This window comes from Lissotriton helveticus, chromosome 2_1, assembly GCF_964261635.1.
Source record: "Lissotriton helveticus chromosome 2_1, aLisHel1.1, whole genome shotgun sequence".
Taxonomy (NCBI): domain Eukaryota; kingdom Metazoa; phylum Chordata; class Amphibia; order Caudata; family Salamandridae; genus Lissotriton; species Lissotriton helveticus.
In genome coordinates this window covers 358,930,331-358,952,265 of record NC_136059.1, presented here as the reverse complement: position 1 = coordinate 358,952,265, position 21,935 = coordinate 358,930,331, and the positions used below count along the sequence as shown (strand labels likewise).

The 21,935-nt window shown below is 50.9% G+C and overlaps 1 protein-coding gene across 4 annotated transcripts in view; it reads left to right on the top strand.

Moving 5' to 3' along the window:
* CPLANE1 (ciliogenesis and planar polarity effector complex subunit 1) overlaps positions 1-21,935 on the top strand; it is a 2,766,109-nt gene that overhangs the window by 780,899 nt on the left and 1,963,275 nt on the right. For all 4 annotated transcript variants that reach the window (XM_078674971.1, XM_078674972.1, XM_078674970.1 and 1 more), the window contains exon 17: positions 5,763-5,991. In XM_078674971.1, coding sequence (XP_078531097.1) covers positions 5,763-5,991 — 229 coding nt within the window. The remainder of the gene's footprint in view (positions 1-5,762; positions 5,992-21,935) is intronic.

Genomic DNA, 21,935 nt, shown 5'->3' with positions numbered 1-21,935 from the left:
CACTGCTATACAGTCTATCCAAAAGTATGAATTCTGCAGCTCATATCCCTCGAACAAAAAATGCTACTTACCAGTATGCAGAATATCATACGCCTCCCCGAAACCTCTATCTGTTTCAGTGCTATCTTACTTAGATACTCACAAGGACATCTTTTCTGTGTCTACTAAACTCCATCTTTTCCCATCATGGCGGAAACCAATCTGAGAATGGAGTCGATGCCCATGCACACTATCGTCCAAGGGAGTGTTACCTATCTCGTGACTACAAAGACTTCTTCCAAGACAACAACAAGCTGCAATCAACCGAGCCCAACACCAGATGGTGATCTATGCAAAAGTATGATATTCTGCAGCTCTACATGCCAAGAACAGATGCATACTGGTAAGTAGCAATTTCCTTATAGTTATGACATCGTAGCCGCTCCAAAATAACATAATAGCATTCCCTGGCTTCCGCCAACTGCCTTCCTGAGGCACGGTCGGCATCCACGCAGTTGTGCCGTCCTTGTATCGTCCTGTCCAATGACAACAGTTCCTGGTCGAGGTCACAGTTACATAGTAGAGTCATTGATTCCCAGTCGGGCATATACATCAGGCAATCCACCACGCACCTCCCTCGTCCCATGGTTCCACCTCATCAACATGTGGTCTGAAACTCAAAGCAAGTCATCTGCTGTCTGTGAAGTCCTGTGAGACATACTTCATTCACAGACATAAGTATTGTCTGAAGTTTATTCATCAGATTGCCTATCACAGTGGATCCCTTCATTCGAGTCCGCAGTCTTGTCGTGGATAAGGCCAGCCACCGCTAGCAGTCTTATTGATTTGTCCTTATCTACCTGGGCTTTCATGGTGCCCAGAACGTGGCCACGCTCGGCATCCCCTCCGTAGGCGCCATCTCGTGTGACACCGGAGTTCATACGCTCCGCCGGGTGTTGAAACTGTTCAATGAGGAGAACAGTTTCTTCCCAAACTGATCAAACCTTTTGAATTCCCGATCCGGGGGAGCGGTCGGGAATGCGGTCTGAGACGTAGAAGCCTGGATCACCAGGCTCTCGGGGGTGGGGTGCACAGACAGAAAGCTAGGGTCGCCCGGAGCTGGGCGGTGGCGCCGGGCCAGGTTCCTATCCACAGGGGTCACTGTGGCGGGCTTGGACCAGGTGCCCATCAGAACGTCCGTGAGAGCATCATTGAACAGCAGTAGAGGCTCCGAGGAGCTTACTGGCGGCTGAAACACCTCAGTGAGGAGGTTAGTCCTCACGGCCGCAGCAGGGAGTTCAAGAGCCAAGGCCTTGGCTGCCCTACGCAACACCACACCATATGTAGCACCCTCCTTCGTAGCCACGGAGGGAGGAGAGATGAATCCAGTGTCTGAACCACTGGCCTCCCCTAGCTCCTCTGCCAGTCCTGGCTAAACTGGCATTGCTGTGCCAGAGGGTCTTCAACCCCTCCCAGTCCTCCCCTTCATCCGTGTCCTAGCAAACAGGCTGGAATGACGGAGCCGGGTCGTAGGTGAAGGCCTTTTCATCGGAGCGGTTCTAGACTCGGCGCGGTTTCGGGTTTATCCCCCCGAACAGTGGGTTCGGGATATTCAGGCTCTGATTCTGATCTTTCAGCTTTTGTCCCGAGTTTCGGTCAGGTTGGCGCTGCGGCTCCTGGGGCTAATGGCCTCCTGCATCCTTCTGGTGCATCACGCCAGGTGGCGGATGCGGGCTCTGCAGTGGGACCTGAAGTTTCAGTGGGCACAGCAGCAGGGCAACCTGTCGGACCATTTTCTGATCTCAGAGGGCACTGCGAGTCAGTTGCAATGGTGGCTCACGAACCACGATTGAGTCAGCGGCAGATCCCTCTCCCTACCCCAACCGGAGCACGTAGTAGTGACGGATGCGTCCCTCCTGGGATAGGGGGGCCACTTGGGAGAGACGGAGATCAGAGGCCTCTGGTCTCCGGCGGAGTCCCGGCTCCATATTAACCTTCTGGAGCTGCAGTCGATCCGTCTTGCACTGAGGGTATCCCTTCCCTCTGTCCGGGGAAGTGTAGTGCAGGTGTTCACGGACAACACCACCGCCATGTGGTACTGCAACAAACAAGGCGGGGTGGGGTCGTGGACCCTTTGTCAGGAGGCTCTGCACCTCTAGACATGGCTGGAACACCAGGGCGTCACCCTGGTGGTTCAACACCTGGCAGGTTCCCTGAATGCCACGGCGGACAAACTCAGCCGCCGGTGCATGATGGATCACAAATGCCGTCTGAACTTGGACGTAGCGCAAGGTCTCTTTCGGCAGTGGGAGAGCTTTGGTGAGATCTATTCGCCACCGAAGAGAACGCGCAATGTCATCAGTTCTGCGTGTTGGAATTTCCAAAGCGGCACTCGCTCTGAGACCCCTTTCGTTGCGAGTGGAGTTGCGGTCTGTTTCCGCCTATACCACTTCTGCCCAGAGTGCTGAAGAAGATCAAGCGAGACCGGGTCCAAGTCATCCTTGTGGCTTCGGACTGGGCACGAAGATACTGGTATCCCAAGCTACTCAGCATGTCAGTCGATCCCCCGATTCGTCTGCCTCTTCAGGAGGATCTTCTGTCGCAGCAGCAGGGGACGGGCCTCCACCTGAACCTGTCCAGTCTCCACCTCCGTGCGTGGAGATTGAGCGGCGACAGTTGAGGCCATTTGACTTGCCTCCTGAAGTCTGTGATGTGATTCTGGCAGCCAGGCGTCCCTCCACAAAATCAGTATATGCCTGCAGGTGGAACAAATTTGTGGCATGGTGCACAGCAAAGGCTGTAGATCCACTCTCTGCCCCCCTTTCAGAGGATCTCCTCTTTCTCCTTTCTCTTGCCCAGCAGGGCTCTGCTCTGGGCACTATCAAGGGCTAACTCTCGGCCATTTCAGCCTTCTTGAGGCTTCCTGATCAGCCTTCTCTTTTTAAGTCCCCTGTTGTAAATAGATTCTTGAAAGGCATCAAACACATGTTTCCTCCTGTTCCTTTCGTGATGCCTCAGTGGGACTTGAACCTTGTACTGACTTATCTGATGTGTGCTCCCTTTTAGCCACTTCATAACTGTCCTCTACGTCTTCTGACTCTTAAAACTGCATTCCTGGTTGCCATCACCTCTGCCAGGAGGGTGAGTGAGCTCTAGGCTCTATCTTCTAAACCTCCTTTCCTCTCTGTCCATCCAGACAAGGTTGTTCTGAAGACTTGTCCTTTTTTCCTGCCCAAGGTGGTTACAGCCTTTCATATCGGGCAGTCCATCACCTTGCCCACCTTCTTTCCGCCTCCGCATTCCTCGAAAGAGGAAGAGAGGCTCCACCGTCTGGACCCAAAACGTACGCTCTCCTTCTATCTAGACCGCACTCGCCAGTTCGGGTGGACGACCAGCTCTTTGTTGGTTACGTGGGCGCTAAGAAGGGACGGGTGGTGCACAAGCGGACCATCTCTCGGCGGGTCGTTTTGTGCATCAAGGTTTGCTACTCCTTGGCGGAATAGGAGCTTCCTGTGGGGCTACGCGCCTATTCCACTAGGGCCACAGCGGCTACTGGGTCGGGGATTCCCCTTCCAGGACATCTGTCAGGCAGCTATGTGGGCCTCGCTGCACATGTTTGCTAAGCACTACTGCCTGGACGGCCAAGTCTGGAGAGATGGCTTTTTCGGCCGTTCCGTTCTCCAGGACTTTCTGGTGTGATCTTGGTTCGCAGACCCACCTCCAGGGTTGGTATTGCTGGGGTACCTATTCTAAGGTAAGGAATCTAACACTAACCTGTTTCTTTCAGATGCACAAGTTACTTACCTTGGGTAACACTATATCTGTAAGAAACAGTAGTTAGTGTTAGTTCCTTACTGCCCACCCATCCTCCCCGTTCTGCCAACCGATATCTAGAAATAAGGACATCCCTTTCAGGGCCCTAGTTTTATGGCACCAGTGTCGGTTTCTATCATGGCTCTGCGTTCCTGGCCCGGAAAGCTATGTACAGAACTGATGTCAGCGCGCGAGGGCGGCATCTAAGTACTCCGAAGATGTCATCCCGGCGATCACGACGCTGACGACGGGCGCAGCGTCGCAGATGACGCCTACTGACGCTCAGGGGTACTGCTGACGAAAACTTTCCGGAACCAGCCTGACGCCTGGGGATATTCTAAGGTAAGGAATCTAACACTAACTACTGTTTCTTACAGATATATCGTTACCGAAGGTAAGTAACTTGTGCATCATGTCACTACCCTCTAGTCCCTCGGGCAGCCCCACGATCAGCACATTGTTGCGCTGATTGCTGCCCTTGGCGTCTTCTGCATTGCTCTCCAGTATTTTCACCTGTTCAGTGAGATCTGCCATTTGTTGCTGCAGGGACTGCTGTGTTGGTGGGAGCTCCCCAACTATCACCTCTGTCTCATTGACCTTGTCTGCAAGCTTGCTATGCCCTGCCTGAAGAAGGCCCAACTCCCCTGAGACAGTGTCTATCTGTGTTTGTAGTGTGTTTTTGGAGTCCCCTATGGTTGCGGACTCCTGTCCAGTCTGTTGTAGAGCAAGGTACACCTGTTCTGCACTGCTCCCAGGTGGTAGGCCCTCTGATGTGGGCGCCCCTTGCTGCCTCACGGGTGAACCAGTATCTTTCACCCTAGATTTGCCCATCGCTGACCCACCGACTATGGCTCCTCGGGCAGTCATTCGTCAGGTCCCTCCCTAAGCTCAGTCCTTAAGTTCCGTTGGTCTCTACTCTCCACAGGCCACAGCCGGCTAGTTCTCCGGCCTCCGTTCCTCCTCTTAGGTGTCTACTGCCACCTGTCTCGTGGCGGCCATGGTGAGCAATAGACCTTGCTCACCAGATCATTGCTGCACGTTAATCTGTGCCCCATGTTTACCCTGATGCCTTGTCAAAGTGTTTCACGTATCAAGCAGGTAAGAACAGGCAGAATCATAGGTGTCCACCATGTCTTATCAGGGCCGGGTCATTCTCCAGCCTCTGGCCCGGGCCTCCAGTGCTGCGTCACACTTCATGAACAGATTGCTGTTGTCAGGTCAGTCCCATCTGTTGTGTGTGAATAGTATCTACAGGGTGTCTCCAGACCTTCCTGTATCGAGGTCAGGCCTCTGGTGTCAGCCCACTGAGTATGGCCTGGCCTACCCCTAGGATGCAGGTCCTGGAGTCCTCACTACCGTTCCCCTGGTGCCGAACTGCACCCTGAGAAAAAACACCAGGGGGGAGTCCTCCCCCATGTGCTACAAGACGGGGCCCTTCACAGTGTCCATTGGCCAAACAGATCCCCGGCGGTTCCGCTGGGCCGGGCCCTCTTCACAGGCCCACTTCCTTAGCCTCACTGCAGAAATGGCGTTGCATGCCTGGGTAGAGTAACTGAGGTGAAAAAGTTGAACACTCATTGGGATCTTATACACATTCAGCATGCTAATGGTCCTATATTAAACCTGGGATTTACAAGAAATACATCCTTGTTTTCTTTCTACTCCTCTTTCAAAAAGATTCATTTGATTTTTCTTCTTCCTAATACTTTTCACTTTAGAAAGTTTTAGAAGTCCCAGACTTAAAGTCCTCTTTCTTCATCTTCTTGTTCATCTTCTTACTCTTCTTCATCTTATCATTGTTATTAAGTACATTTTTAGGACTTGACATGTAGGCATAGTTAATTTCTTTATATTAATTTAGGTTGCTTATACGATTGTTTTAATTTATTAATTTTATTGTCCAAGATTTTTTTAACTTTAAGTGTGATAAACTTATTATACTTTATAATTTGTTTCATTCTTGTGTTTAGAAAATTTTCCACGAGTTGTTCCCCTGCAGCACTGTACTGTTGCCAATGCGGTTCGAGATCAGAACCTTTCCAGCGTGTGGACTGTTGAATATGCTCTTGATTTGCTGCTCATTGGTGGGTTGATTCCAGAAGCAGCTTGGTTTGCACTCCAGCTCGGAGACTGGAAGATGTCAGTCTCCATAGGTTTGGCCTATAATCTGTTCTGTCAAATTACAGAGGACCTTACATGGTGAGTTAGTTTTCTATTTGTTGAATGAGAAAAATGTTGACTTGCTTGATGTTTTGTAAACTTTTTCTTCAATATTTACTCTAAGGTATAATTCCAAAAGACTTCCATTTTGTCTATAACTCCAACACTAGCCCCATGACAATTAAAATGAGAATTAAAATATGAATATGTGAGTTTGCAACATGCTTTGCTATAGGTCACATGCTGTACATACTCCTTCCATATAGTGTAGGACTTGCAATGTTATAATTCGTTTTTTCTTTAAAGAGTGGTTTCGAATATGAGGTGACTTTTGATGACACTCTTGAAACACCCAACTCACAGAACACAGACGCCACCTCAAATAGTTTTTTTTCCACAGCCTAATTCGGATGTATTTGGAGTGCTTCGTTGAAGCTGCACATAGAGGAAAACGTTTTGTACCAAGGACTTGCATAGCAGCAATGAGCACACCTTTTCAACATTGACGCTGAAAAGCGTGTTGCAGATAAGATAAGTGACTTGAGGGGTCATGGAAAATACTCCTTTTACATTTTGGCGTACTTGCAAAACAGATTTTCCCCTGTCAGACCAGCAATGATTCTGTGTCTATAGAGGGACCCTGACGAGAGCACTTGTTCCGTGTACTACACTTTCCATAGCACAAAGACTCTTAGGCATCATTGAGACAGAAGGTGGGCACACTGTATGATAATGCAGCACTATCACTCTACTGAGCTCACATCTGGGGCATTTGTTACGAACATCAAAGCGTTCGAGTCTGATGACAGTTTGAAGGACCCCTCCTGTAGCCCAGAAGCCAAAAAATGAGTGGATCAAATCCCTGTCTCTCCTGAAGTCGCTGGCTCAAGAGACGCAGAATCTTCAGCACCCCCTGCACCCCCATATGAGCCTGCTCCTTTTCAAAAGCCACACCTCCGGTTTTAGGCTCCATTACAGAACACTGGTCTCAACACCCCGACATCGAAATGACACACTTCCTACATAGACCATGAGCCATCTCCTCAGCAATCAGCTTTAAAGCGAACTTTGGGTCTAAGACAAGGAACAGCCATGAAAGGAATGTCATGCATTGATTAAAGAGCCTCCTCGCTAAAAGACTAGGCATTTGGCCACCGTGGTTGTGATCATTTAATGGCAAAAGGCAAATTTGATGATGCAGGAATCTCGAAATTGATGTCCAGTCTCTAGAGCACAGAGGAATTTGATCAACCTTTTGTATCAAAGTCAACTTTGAAGCCATCTAATCCATAGAAGCCCAGCAGGGACACCAGCTCATCGCAGGAGGACAGCGATTTTAGACAGACCCCACCGGCCATATTGTTTCCGGACATCCTCATTTTGCGCGGCCATCCATTCAAAATGCACACTCAAAAATGTAAAGCAGGCACAATGCCAGTCCCGCCAACAACTGTCCCCACCACACTATTCCGGTTCAGATGGGGAGCTCCTTGCAGATCAACGACCTCCATTTTAAGGTCTAGAGGTAAATAGAACAACAGGAATATGGCTGGCATGCCTATAGGATAAAGGCCAGCAAGGTCCCTTCTCTACAGCCATGCCATGTAAGAGTGTTTGTATACAACACAGGTATAGTGGGAGCTGCAGCCCAACACAATGTTTACTGCGTTTGACTAGTAGAAGGATGATCTTTTTATAGAACCTCTTTTCAAAGTTGAGAGGAGGACCCAGTGCTTGTCAATGTTGAATACAATGCACACCAGCAACTTGCTGAACATAAACCTCAACAGCTGCACCACTGCATGCACAAACACATTGGCTCTCATCAAGCGCAACCCAAAGGCAAGTGCCCGACCACAGGCCAGCTGGTAGACTGAGGACCTTAAGCTAACAAAATGTCACTTCAAGCAGCTGGAGTTCAAATGGAGAACAAGTCAAAACAGAATATAAATACTTCTTTGAATCAACCCTAAGACCATAACACTAGCAGATATGGAATGCCAAGCGCTCAGCTCCTGCAGAACACATCAACGCCAACACTAACAGTAAAAAGGAAAACTTCGCCTTCATCAAAGAATTCACCGCACCTCCTGCTGCTTCCAGCAACTTCAACCCATCACAAGACCTTTGCTACAAACTCTCCTAATTCATCTGTAACAAAACCACCTCCTTATACAACAATTTTGACCCTCAACTTCACCCTGTTACTGTTGTAACTCAACGAATCCTGACCTTGTGGCCTTCTGTCACAACTGTTGAAATTGTTGCTACCATGAAGATCATCCTCCAAGGACTCATCTGACCCATTCCTCCACCACGCCTTCACCAAAGGGCTCCTACCGATCAGTAAAGTACTAACACCCATCCTCAATGCCTACATCAACTCAGTCAAATGCCCGGATACCTTGAAACGTACCACTGTCATACCCCTGCTTAAAAAACCATCAGGTAAACCAGCCATGTCTTCCAAATACAGACCCATCTCCTTCCTACCATACCCAGGAAAGGTCTAGGAGAAACTAATCAACCTCAGCCACCATCAGCTCTTCAATGCCACACAGTCCATTTTCTGGCCCAACCACAGTACAGAAACAGCACTCATCACCGCCACATATGACATCTGCATGATCCTTGACAGAGGGGACTGTTCCGTTCCTCACCATGTGCAAAACAACAGCAACGGGGGCGTGGCCAAGATGGCGGCCTGAGAGGACGTGGATTACTGAGGCTCCTCGTCCTAAGTCCCCTGGCCGTGCTGTAAAGCATATCCCCTCGCCTTCAGAGCCTCTTCCTGACTGCCTGCGGCAAGCGGGACACAGACCGGGGACCCGGCGGTCGCAGCAGGGACCGGGTGAAGGAGCACAACCAGCGGGGCGACCGCGGCGTCCATTTCCGGACGGAGGCGCGCCGGAGGCGGCCCGGCCCACGGAGCATCGTCGCCGGAGGGGCCCATCGTGGTAGCTGTGACGCCACACAGACATGGCGACTTGTCTCCCCTGCCAGCGGAGAGAGGGACGAGCGGAGCGGAGCGGGGCACCTACCCAGCAGCGGGCCGCGGCGGCGTGGGGCACTGGTTCCGGCGGCGTGGGGAGCTACGCGAGGCCCCGGCTTGGGCCTGCATGGTGTGGAAGCGGCGGACGCCGTGAGAGACAAGCGCGGACATGGCCGCTTGAGGAGGTGAGGAGCACGACGACTCGGGGGGCAGGTGCTCGAGCCCCCGGCGCTGGCCGGACCGGGGTGGGCTGCGGGGGCCCTGTGACACGAGGCCGCGCCCTCACAAGCGGGGCCGCGAGGCCCAGGACATTCAAGCCCACTCTGCGGTGAGGGGGGCTCGCCGGGGAGGGCAAGCAGTGAAGCGGGCTCAAGAGCCAAGTGAGAGGGATCGGGGGGCGCTGAACGGGCCCCCGGTGGGGGCCATCGGGTGGATCGGGCCTGGGCATTGGGGCCCTCCTGAGCGCTCTCGTCTTAGGCCCTAGCACAGCAGCAGTACCGGTGTGTTCCCAATCCCCAGGCAACGAGACCAGAGGAGCGGGGCGGCTTCGGTGTACGGCTGTGGAATAGAGGGATGTGGGGTTTACTTCCTCATGGCTGACGAATCTATTCAGATTCTTACCCTCAACTTTAAAGGGCTCAATAACCCCATCAAGAGAAGGGCAGTGCTCTCCTACTTAGAGAACTCGGGGGCTGCGGTGTGCCTTCTCCAGGAGACGCTCTTGCTGGCCAAGGACTGGCATCGCATGAAGTCTAGGGCGTTCCCGACCCAGCTCTACTCCTCCACTACGGAGAAAAAAGCGGGAGTGGCTATGCTCTTCGCTAGGCACTTCAAGGGCCGAGTGGGAGACAAAGTGGCGGAGATCAAGGGCAGGCTATTAGCACACACTGTTCATATCGGGAACCTATCACTCACTATCGGGTCCATCTACGCTCCCAACACCAAACAGGAGGCATTTCTTACAGGGGCACTATGGAGGTCATGGCCACAAGCTCGAGGCACACACTGTTAGGCGGGGACCTAAATTTGATTATGGACAATGGGAGGGATAGATCGGGTCGGAGGTTTGGCGACTCTGGAGCCCTTTCTACTGAAGGGAAGCGCTGGCTCGCCAGTAGGGGTTTCATAGATACATGGAGAGAGGTCCACAACACAACCCCGGGGTACACCTTATATTCACATGTGCACCGAACATACGCTCGAATAGCCCACTTTCTAAGCTCCACAGACTTGGTCCCCATGGTACAGGATTTGGAAGTTGCCCCAGCGGCTTTGTCAGACCACGATGCAGTGGTAATGCACTTACGGGTCCCGCGCATGAAACCACACAAGGGTACCTGGCGCCTCAGGGAGAATCTACTTTCCCGCAAAGGGGTAACACAGCAGCTTTCCCAAAGCATCTCGAACTACCTGGGTCAGAATGACACGGGGAGGTGGCCATGGCAGCAGTATGGGGGGGCACTCAAGGCGGTCATTAGAGGGGAGCTTATAACGATTTCGGCGGCGGACAATAAGGAACGGAGGGAACGCCGGCAGGAGCTGACTGCGCAGGTGCTGGAGTTGGAGAGGGTGCATAGTCGAACTGGGGCCCGAGGATCTGGCGCAAGCTGAAGGCGGCCAGGGCGCAGTTGGCGAGCCTCGACCTATGATGTTTGTCCGACAACTGCAATGTTTTGTTTAACTGAAAATAAAAATAAATTTGATCAAAAAAAAAAAAACAACAGCAACACTGTTTGCGCATCTCTAGGTATGTGGGGGAATTTCAGAAGTAGCCTTCTAGATGTTGGGAACATTATTTGGAAATAGTTATATTGTATTCAATTGTGCATCTGATAGAGACTACTAGCCACAGATTACCAGGCGTGAGAATGGATCCGGAAAACTTTTTTGCCACAGCATCCTCCCTGTGCGCCGGGGGCGGGACGACATTAAGCGACTCTGCCCAGGCGTCGTCCGTGCACGTGATGTCAGCGAGGTCACATAAGACCTGCCCCGGCGCGCCTACATCAGTTTTTTCGTTTTCCGCGTGTAACGCGGACCCGGTTCTTGCTAAGGGCCTGTTGGGGCCCTTTTTTCTCCATTTCATTGGTGGAACAGTGTGAGAATGTCTTCGGGCTTCAAAACTTGTACATTTTGTGGGCGTCTTATGTCGGCAATCCCCGCACCTCATTTGTATGTGGTGTCTGGGGGAGGATCCCGGCACCACCGACTGCAAGACCTGTCTACAGTTGAAGCCGAAGTCGCGGCAGGAGCGCCGCATGAATCTTCTCTCGGCCCGTCTCTCCAGGTCGACGTCCTCCCCTCAGTCTGCTTCGGCGGACAGCTTCAGGTTCGGCCGTGGTCGTCGTCCTCGCCCTTCTCCGATGTCGCGTGAGCGTTGCTCCCCGGTGGGTAAGTGTTGCAGTTTGTCCCCGGGGGCTGGGTTCCGGCCTACCGGGGGCGTGGACTCTCCGCGGGTGATGCGGCCCGGCGTGTCATCCTATCCACCGTTTCTCAGTGTTGGCGTGTCGAGAGTCCAGATGGAGACATACGCGGCGGCTTTGCAGCTCCCCCTCCTTTCCCTTCTGGGGCGTCGGCGGACCACTCGCCATGTGCAGGGCCCTCAGCGGTGCCGCCGGCGGCTCCGGCCCCTGCTGGTTCGGATGCAGGCCTGGAGGGTGTGGTGCTGTTGGGATGCGGCTCCTCTGGTGCACCACCTTCGGGCCACGGTGTCTCTGCCTCGCTGCAAACTCCTGCGGGAGTCCCTGTGGTGTCGCGGGAGGTCGCCGGGGCTCGGGTCGCATCCCCAAGCCACTCTCGGTCCCTGGACAGGGTGGTCCTCTCCAAGGCCGAGGTGACGCCGCTACGGCGCCGGCAGCAGCTGGACCGTGCGGAGCCACAGGGGAAAGTGAACCCTCCCCGCCCTGCTCCGGGACGAGGCCGGGTGAGGACCCCTCGTCCCTGTCCGGGCCCCTCTCGTCCTTCCCCGCAGATGGCCGCCTCGACAGGGGGCGAGTTGGAGGTGGAATCATCCCTGGCACCGCCTCATGGGTTGCAGAGCGATCTACGCCTCATTCTGAGCTGCGGATGGCGGAGGGCTTTGTGTCACTCCCCAGGGGCATCTCGTTCCCCCACGCGGATGGCTACCACAGCGGAGGTCCAGCCCCACTCTGGTCTCCACTCCGTGCCCCGGTGCGGGGCGGCTCGGAGGAACGTTGTCCGGCGACGCCTCAGGCAGCGGACACTACGGCTCCGCGCAGGTGTTGTGCCGCGGATTCGTCTTCGGACGCTCCTTCTTCTCCGAAGGCAGCCTGTATATTGGTGTTATCATCCCTGGAGACGGTTCGCCGTGTGGTCTCTTTTTTACCGGCGTCGAAGGGCGACTCTCTGCTCTTCCTGAGGCAGAGGTGTTCGTCGAAAGAGCGGCAGGTATCTCATTCGTCGGCTCCTTCTAACTTCCAGGTCTGGCCCTTGCCCGCCCCGTTTGACCTCAGGGATGGCCGCCTTAGTTTGGAACCGTCGCCCATGGAGGAGCTGCTGTCCCCGCTGCGGGGGCCCCTACGGAGGCAGGTGCGGCCTTCGCTCACGCGGTGTCCATGGCTGTGGGCATCCTGCGTATGGGTGACCTGGTGGCTCATTTTCCGGCGGACCATCTGTTGGAGGTCCTCCACCAGGGCTCGGGTGGGAGGGAGTTTCTGCTCCCCTTTGAAGGTTCTCTCTTTTTTTTCTTGACAGGGGCTTGGATGCGTCCTGCCTCAGGGGACCCGGTGCCTCAGCATCTTCTGCACTGGCATCTCCCGGCGCAGCGTGACCCGGCATGCCTTTCCCTCCATCCCTCGGCCTCCAGTCCTCTTTTGCGGACTGCTTTACCCTCCCTGCCACCACTGTTGGCTCTGCCGTCCCGAGAGGCTCGCTGGCTGGACTCTTGGGGGTGCAATATGTTTGCCTAGACCAGAGCTGCTCTGCGGGCTCTGAACACCTTGTGTGTGCTGGCTGGCTCGGGCCTCCTCTTGTTTGTGGGACTCGGCTGAATCTCTGGGATCCGGGACATCCCCAGAGGGTGGTCAAATGGACTTGAGGCACCATGCTTTGAATGGCCGGGAGCTGGTGGCGTTTATTCTCTGCTCCGCCCTGGACATCTCAGAGGTGTTGGGCCGGGCCATGGCTTCCTCGGCCGCTCTCCATCGCCATGCTTGGCTTCGGGGTGGAGTATTCGGGAGCGACTCATTGACCTTCCGTTTGATGGCAGTCTGTTGTTCCATGCCCCGGCTGATTCTGCCATCCAGAGGCTCTTGGCAGGGCTCCATCCTCCTCCTCCTCCTCCTCCTCTGCCTTATCGTCCTCCGTCCCCTCCTCGGTGATTCCTGAGTCGGGTTGATTCTGGGCCTTCTTAGGCCGGTTGTTCTCCTGTGGAGTGCGTTTTCTGGCCATTTGGTCCTGGTTAGGACTTTGGCATTGTTGGCTGCTGAACGGCCCCTTTGTTGATTATGTGTGTGTTGGAATTGTTGCGCAGATTTGGGCCTGAGATTAGGCCTTCTGCTTGTTTTGGCTGCTTGTCAAGCCTTTCCCAGGGGTGTTTTTTTCCCCATGGCTCTTTTGTTGTTCCTCTGCTGAGGAAGTTCTTCCAAAGAGGGTTCCCATGTTGGGGCTCATCGTACCCTGGGTCATATGGCTTGCGCTCTGCTGGAGGGTTCTGGTCACCTTCGGGTGCCTGTTCTCCATTTGTGTAGGTTGCTTTGGCTCCTGGAGATAGTGTACGCGGCCACTTGTAATGGTGTGCCCGGACATTTCCTTCTTTCCCTGCTTCTGTCCTGAGGTCTGGGACGCTCTTATGTTCTCCCTTACCAGGCGCCGCCTACAACGGCCTTCCTGGGGCCTCGGGCTGTTCTTCCTCTTCTTCTTGCTTCTGGCGGCTTGACTGCCGGCACTGTTCTGGCTGGCAGGCTGCCATCCATCTGGAGTGGGTTCGCCTTCTTTTCTCTCGTTTCCTTGGGCCCTCTGGGCTTCTTCTTCCGCTTTTCCTGTCTTGGGTGGATGTTATGTTGCCTTGTGGAGGAGTGGGATGGTTCGGCCTCTCTGCCCTTGTCTTTGGTCCCTCTGCTGTGAGTGTACGAGCCTCTTCAGCCTTCTTTTCTCTCCTACATCCCCTTGGGGTCGGGGGGTTCTTCTTGTGGGGGTTCCCCTTGCCTGGCGGGGATGAGGTTCTTCCTGGTCCACAGATCTGGTCCCCTAGGTAGCCCTCTGTTCTGTGTTGGCTGGTGGGGTCCTTTCGCAGACCCTCCTTCCCAGGGGGTATTGTTAGGGTATCTATTCTACGTGAAGGAATCTGCGGCTAGTAGTCTCTATCAGATGTACGAGTTACTTACCTTCGGTAGCAATGTATCTGGTAGAGACGATTCTAGCCGTAGATTCCTTCACGGCCCGCCCTTCCTCCCCTATTCTGCGAGGACCCTTGGGTTGGTCTTCGGTACTCGCCTCCCGGTGGGGGGCTGTGTCTCCTCTGAGTGCCTTCCTTGTTCTTGACTGGTGACTCCGTCTGGGGGCGGTTCATTCCTCCTTGGTAGAGAAGTGTGTCCTTTGAGCCAGGTAAACTCGAAAACTACACCACCAATCCAAACACCCAATACATCTTTGAAAACGTCAGGGCAAGCAGATGGACATAGGCTATATTAAAAAAACAAATATACGTTATTTAAAATTTTTTATATAAAATAAAAGTAGTCCCTTGGAAGAAGCGCCGACCGCGATATGCGTGCTGACATCGGAGAAGCGGCGTACACTCTCGCGGTCTCTTTCTTACTTCAACAATAGTGGCTACAGAACAGTTTAAAGAATTCCTTTTTCCCTTGGGTAGCCTGTTCCAGGGTCCTTGTATGCACCTTAAAAAGGCTCATGAAGGCAGGCGTGCACGAGTGCGAGTTAATCTGTGCTCGGTGGGTGTGTCAATAACAGGCATTTATTTACAGAACGTTTTTTTAGGATTGCGAACTTTGAACACAAGCGTGTCATTTACCGGCATTTACAGCTGAGGTCAACCCTGAGCCATGCAGGTGGCATCAGGGTGCAGACCTGAGCAAAGAGACCCCTCTCTGTTCCTCAGACGGCCCCTGAATGGGAGGGTTAATTAGACAGGGCATTTCCCAGAGCAACGGGTGTTCCCCCGAGAAAAAGGCATTGTCTCAGACGTCATGAAAGACGCTTTTTCCATATGGAGGCGCACCGCTGTGGAGTGATGACCGCGCGCGGGGATTTCCCTGTGAAAGGTAAATTCCCGAAAGAAGGGGCTTTGTGCAGAGGATCACAGATTAGCTAAGGCATGCGAGACTCTTTTTTTTCACAACAGCAACTGGCAGCCAGACATCTCCGTGCCAGGCCTGAGTGAGTTTGTTCACTTTGATTGCTCGACGTCACGTGAACCGGGATGACTCCTCCCAGAGTTGATTAGGTTGTAAAAAATCCAGGACAGGAGAACAGCGTCCTTTGTGCAATGAATAATAATAATACAAATTGGTATTTGTAAAGTGCTTACATCTTACCCCTCAAAGGTTTCAAGGCGCTGGGAACTGTGGGGGAGATTACGTGAGCTTGGCAACAGAAAAGCTTAAGCAGCCTTAACGTCAGGGCGGGCGGGGGCCCAGAAGCAGCCTTTTGCTCCCGGACAACGTCGGGACGGGCTGCTAGTATCATATACATGTAACAATTAGAAGTGTAAACGATCCCGAATGTCAATTCCCGTTTCCAGTTCTGTTTGTCTCCTTTTCACTGGTTGTATCTCTGCATGTTTTGAACGCCCTTGATCTAGATCTCTGGGTTTTATTCTCGCTGTAGGGTTCACATGCAGGAGTTTCACACATTGTGTTACCTGGTTGTCAAACCCAAATGTTCCAATGTTGCCATTCGAAAATTGCCATTCTAATGCGTTGAAGGCTTTTCTGATATCAATCGAGAGAACCATAGGTTATGATAGTTCCGGAGGTGTTTCGTCCATTATTCTCCTTAACCTACTTTAATATCGTATTCTTGCCTACACAAACCCATTCAGGTCTTCATGTATCAGTGAGGACATTATCAGATGGAGTCTCTTAGATATCAATTTGGTAAGAATTTTATAATCTTCATTTAACATTGACAGTGACCTATAGGACGCCCTGTTTGATGAATGCTGTCCCTGTTTAGGGAAGCCAAGGGGGGAGACGTTCACTGTTAATTGCCTCTCTTTGCACTTGCATGAGGTAAGGCACCAATATGTCTATAAACACCAAATAAAACTCGATGGGTAACCCATCTAAAACTGGCCTTTAACTGGTAGCAGTTTCTTCTATGGCCTCCTTTAATCTTTTGTTCATTGATGGGGAGGTCAGGTGCCTTCTATTGTTCTAGTCAGTTTCATAAGATTCAGAGGTCCTAAATGGGTCTCCAGGCATGTACCATCTGGCATGTTCCTGATTCCCTTAAAGTGTGTTGTACTTAAGAATCCCTGTTAATATCTTTTGTCATATGCATCACGCCACCTGCATTGTTTTTCAGTTCTGATGTTAAAATGCCCGCTTGACTCTGCTTTGGTAAGCTAGTCCAGTAAGCCAGCTTGATGTGTCCCCTTCTGTATGTGATCGTTACTAGTATTCTTTGTGATCAAAGCATCTGCGCTTTTCCACCCTGGTAGCGATTTTTCTTTTTCTCATAGCAGTTGTTCACATCTGTCAGCACCATCATCTGTGTTTAATTGTAGATGTTTGGGTCTTGTCTAATTTGATCAATTTGCACTAACGTTTTCCTGATACCAGCTGTTAACTCTCTACAGTGGCCCGAATGACAACTTTTAAATGCTTCCCATTCAGCCTTCCTGCTAAATGCTGTATTTTTAATTCTCTTGGAAACTGCTGTATATAATTTCTCGTTGCTTTCCGCAAAATGCTTCGTCTTCTAGCCATTGACTTGTAACCTTCATGATATTTTTGCTGTGGGACTCGTGCCGCCTTTAATAGGCATTTGCGGCTTATGGTCTAGGACCACTTTGAATACATTTTCCACCTGCTTGACTTATTTCTGTAAGCTAGAAAAGCATAATGTACTATTTTCTCTAACCTTATATGTAGATTGCGAACTGGCAAATAGAAGGAATATTGTTCAGTCTACGATATAGCCTTCTCCAGGTGCCTGTTAACTCCTAGTGTTCTATCCGTTCTAGGACTTCTCGACATGCCCTCATCGATAGTTTTCTCCCGAGAGGTGGCTGTAAATGCCCCATCAACTTGTTCAACACATATTTAAAGTTTCCACATAACATAAATACAACTTGTTGCCACTCTCCTAATTTAAATGATTACTCAATTAAGAAATCTTTCTGTTCAGAATTAGGTGCATAAGTGTGTCCTAGTGTAATTTCCTACCCATCCAAGTGGCCTCTAACTAGCACATTTACCCTCTTTGTCAATGCAGTTATCAAGTGCCATACTGAAGGTGCCATTTCTTCTCCTTACCAGTGCACCATTTGCATATGAGGAGTAGTCCCTTGATTTGAATTGACCTCTTAATTTGTTTGGTCCCTTTGGTATCTCCTGCCTCGGGAGGTAGGTCTCCTGTCGGAAGACTGTATGCCTTTATGCTGTAGTCTGCACGGTATTATATATTGTTTCAAGATAGACCTCATGCCATGCACATTCCCAGTAATCAGCTAATAAGTAGCAAGCATGTTCATGGTATTTAACAACTAACAGTCAATCAATCTACATTTATATAGCGCGACTATGTTATGTATCTGGGCTCTGTGTCTCCGTTGAAGTGCCAGTTCTTGAGTCTCTTTTTGAAGTCTACCAGCGAGTGGGCTGTACGGAGCTGGAGGGGGAGATTGTTGCAGTTCTTGGCTGCAACATAGAGAAGGAGTGGCTGACGCTGCAGTGGATGCGGGGTGAGTGCGAGGGTGAGTAAAGAGGAGCATATAAGTCTAGCGGGTTGGTGGAAGTTCAGTCGATGGCTGAGTTTGGCATGTCCTAGGCCGTGAGTGCTTTTTAGGCGTGCATGAAGAGCTTTAACTGGCAACATTTCTAGATGGAGTGGAGGTCTCTTAACTAGCGGGGATGTTGGTTTGTTTGGGGAGGTCCAGGGTGTGGTCTGGAGTCCCCTAAGGAGCAGGATGGAGATGCAGGCGTAGCTGGCGGTGCCGTAGTGGGGCGGCTGATGACGAGGGCGTGAGTGGTGGTCTTTCTCGTGTGGTTGGGATCCATCTGAAGAATCTGCGAAGTATGCAAATTGTGTGCAAGCAAGAGGAGGCGACTGCATTAACTTGTTATTTTGTAGTCAGTTGGCTGTCGAGGATGATGTCAAGGTTGCGTGCTTGGTCGGTTGGTGTGAGTGTGTGGCTGAGTTCTGCAGGCCACCAGCTGTGGTCCCATGCTGAAGTGTTCTTCCTGAAGATCAGTTTTTCAGTTTTATTGGAGTTGAGTTAGAGGCAGTTCTCTCTCATCCATTTGGCTATGTTGTTCATGGAATTGCAGAAGTTGGTTTTGGTGTTAGCTGGGTCCTCGGTGAGCGAGAAGATCAGTTGATGTTGTCTGCTTAGGAGAATATTTTGAATCCATAGGATCTGATGACGTTTGTGTGATGGGTCATGTAGATGTTGAACAGGGTGGGGCTAGGGATGATCCTTGTGGTACGCTGCATATAATGTCTTTGGGTGCGGAGGTGAAGGGAGGCTGTTGGATGCTCTGTGTGCATCCTGTAAGGAAGGAGGTCATCCACTTGAGGGCCTTGAGGGCCTGTGTTGTAGAGTCTGTTGATGACGGTATTGTCGGAGACTGTGTCAAACGCTGTAGAGAGGTCGAGGCGGATCAGGGCCACTGTTCTCCACGGTCGGGGAGTGTTGATGTTGTCTGCAGCGACAGTCAGCACAGTCTCAGTGCTGTGGTTGGCACGGAATCCTCATTGAGAGGCATCCAGTGGGTGTTTTTTTCCGGGAATTTGGTGAGCTGCTGTTCGATGGCTTTCTTGTTAGGGTAAGCGGAGGCTTTGTTTAGGAGGGGTATGACGTCTGCGTGTTTCCATCTGTCCCGGAAGGTTGCTGTAGAGATTATATACTGCTGCTCTCTATTGATGAAGGGCTCAATGCAGAAACACGTGTCTTGAGATATACAGTAATGTCTGCACCAACTTTGGTGTAGAACTCCAGCTAATTTCGAAGTAAGTTTGAACTGTTTACTGCATTTACCAGGATGCAAAGGGGCGAACTGTGCTGGGACTGTGGGCAGTGTGCTCCCAAACCCCATTCTCTTATAGTGCCAATACTCTATCAATCAAATTACATTCATATACTGTTACATACTTCATCCCACAGTTGTAAAAAATAGAGCTTTATACCCACTGATTATTTTCAGTCATGCAGGAACAGCAGCAGGTATTTGCCATTTGGTTTCTTAATTCTCTTTTGGCTGGCATTCTGTGCTGCTGTCCTGCCTATACACAGCTCTTATGTCTATCTTAAGTGGGCTATTTGTACTTGCCTGTTGCAAAAGTATGACCCTGTCCCTGTAATGAACCATTTTTCTAATAGTGTTTCTGATTCTCAGCCCCCCTCATGGGTTGGATTGTCCTTTCTTTTGTGTTCTTCATCCGACCCATCTTGAAGTCTGTTGCTTCTGCAATGCAAGCTGGGGACTTCCACTTAGAATACTCTCCTACACATGTCAATTGCAAATCTTAAAGTTGTCAATTTGCTCTTTTTGTGCCCTGTTGGATTAGGGTGCATTCAATTCAATGTATTAATGGTCACTCTGTTGCTACTCTTCCAGTTCAAGGGGCGTGCACACCATTTGATTAGTTAAGTGCACTGTCCTGTGATTTCCCCACTCCTCTGTTGTCGTATTTGTGCTCTGGGTGTGTTTTGGTTATGTCACAAACTACTGTCAGCTGAGCAGTGGCATATTTTTAACTATGCTCCTTTGTAGAATCCATGCTTCACTCCTCCTCAACCCACTTTGGAGTGACTTCAATCTGTAATGTAGTAATTTAGAGGGGAGGAGTCTTATGGTTCATATTAACCCAATGTCTCATTTCTCCTTTTGACGTCTGGTGCTTGAAGCTTCCCTTGCTTATATTGCTCACCCTATGCTCCTGCACTGTGTGAACCGGGGCCACTGACTTGGCAATCTGCCCCTCCGGCCTCCATCATCAAAGGTCCTGGTTACAACCAAAAAGAAAATTGTCACAGCCTGCTCTTGTTTCAGTGCCTATTCTCAGTAGTCACAACCACCGCTGTAGCCCAATCGCTTCCACTCCGTTTCATGCCACTCTGCCCGATCATGTGGCCCAGATTTTTGACAGTGCCACTTAGCCCTTATTCAAATGACCACGCTCAAAGCTGCTGTCCGGCGCCCACTGCTCCTTCTCTCTTCCAGTTTTTGGGCCAGTCGAGTGTTATGCCGGCACTGGTGCATTGCTGCTCGCATTCCAGGCGCGAAACCGCTCTTCTTAACTCCTGTATTCCTTTTCAGAGTTCCGTAGGTGTCATTTTTTTCCTTAGCGTCCGGGTCTGCGACAATTCAATGTTGCAGCCTCCTTTTTGCTCCTCCTTGGACAGTATTTCAGATAAAATCAATGTCTATTGTGGGCTTAGCCCAAGAACAATTGCCAAGTTCTTTGTTCCGCCTGGCCATCCCCCGGGAAACGTTGAGGTCGTATCTCCCCTACTGAGAATCTGTAACCTAGGATTAGAGTTTTTTCCACCACCTCCCTCGTTTATTGTTTGACATTTCACATAATCTCTTGAAAGCCCCCCGTCCTGCTGCTACGACCGACATCAGCAAGGATCACCACAGACTTGTTAAGAGATACAAACTCATTCTCAAGGGCGCTGTATAGTGCCTGAGCACCGGCGTGGGCAAGGGTGTACTCCTTGTAATTTCTGATTTCCAAAATAGACAAAACCTGCCCAGAATTATGGATCTTTGAGTGCTTAACCACTTCATCACATCCAACCACTTTAAATGACAATGTGCAGGGCATTCTTCTTCTTCTGACAAAAGAGTCCTATATGGCAGAACCATATCTTAAGAATGCCTACTTCCACATCATCCATATGCCATTCTTGTCACCAGTACCAGGAGTTTGTGGTAATTGAAACACATTTTCAATTCAAAGGCCTATCTTTTAGGGTCACAACAGTCCAACAAGGTTACCAAGTGCTGTAGTGGTAGGGCATTTGTGGTGTAGCCAGATTTCGGTGATTCCATACCTGGGTGACTGGCTAGTAACAGGGACAAGTGAAGCAGAATGCGTCACTCATACATACAGAGGAGTCTTTACCAGTTTTTGTGTCCTCTTGACATTGAGAATGATAATGAAGTTATTAAGGACTATGCTTTAATATGTAGCGGTAATCTTGAACGCAAGGTTGCACATGTGTCTTCCACAGAAATATTTTGCCAAGCAACGGTCACAAGTGACTGGCTACTGGGAGGATTTAGTGTTGATGGAGCCCAGTGTTCATCACAAACTACAATGGTTGAACAAAAACAACTTCTTTCTTGGCACACAGCCACAGGTGAGCAACACAAACTCTTCCCTCACATGTTGGAGAGATCACATGGACAGCCTCACTATTGAGAGTCAGTATCCCCCACAACAGCATCTCCTCCACATCAGTGTGCTGAAGCTCATGGTGATGTAGTTAAGACTCCACAACAAAGTGATCATGATTCAAACAGACAATTGTACAACTATGTATTACATACAAAACAGATGGGCACACTTTCACCATGATTGTCCAAGATGGGCCAAGCAGTGTTGGATTGGTTGTGACATCATCAAGTACACCTGTTAGTGGAGCACCTCCTGAGTGTGGACAGGAACTTTGCACATCTCTTCTCCACATGACACCAGGTTTCACGGTTCTCACCTGATTCGCCCTCGCAGGAGTAACATGGCAAAATGCAAATGCCCCTACTCTCCTACCCTAATCGCCTGCAGTTCACTTAGAATACACAAATGAACTAGAGGACAAACTAGGGGGTGAATGGGT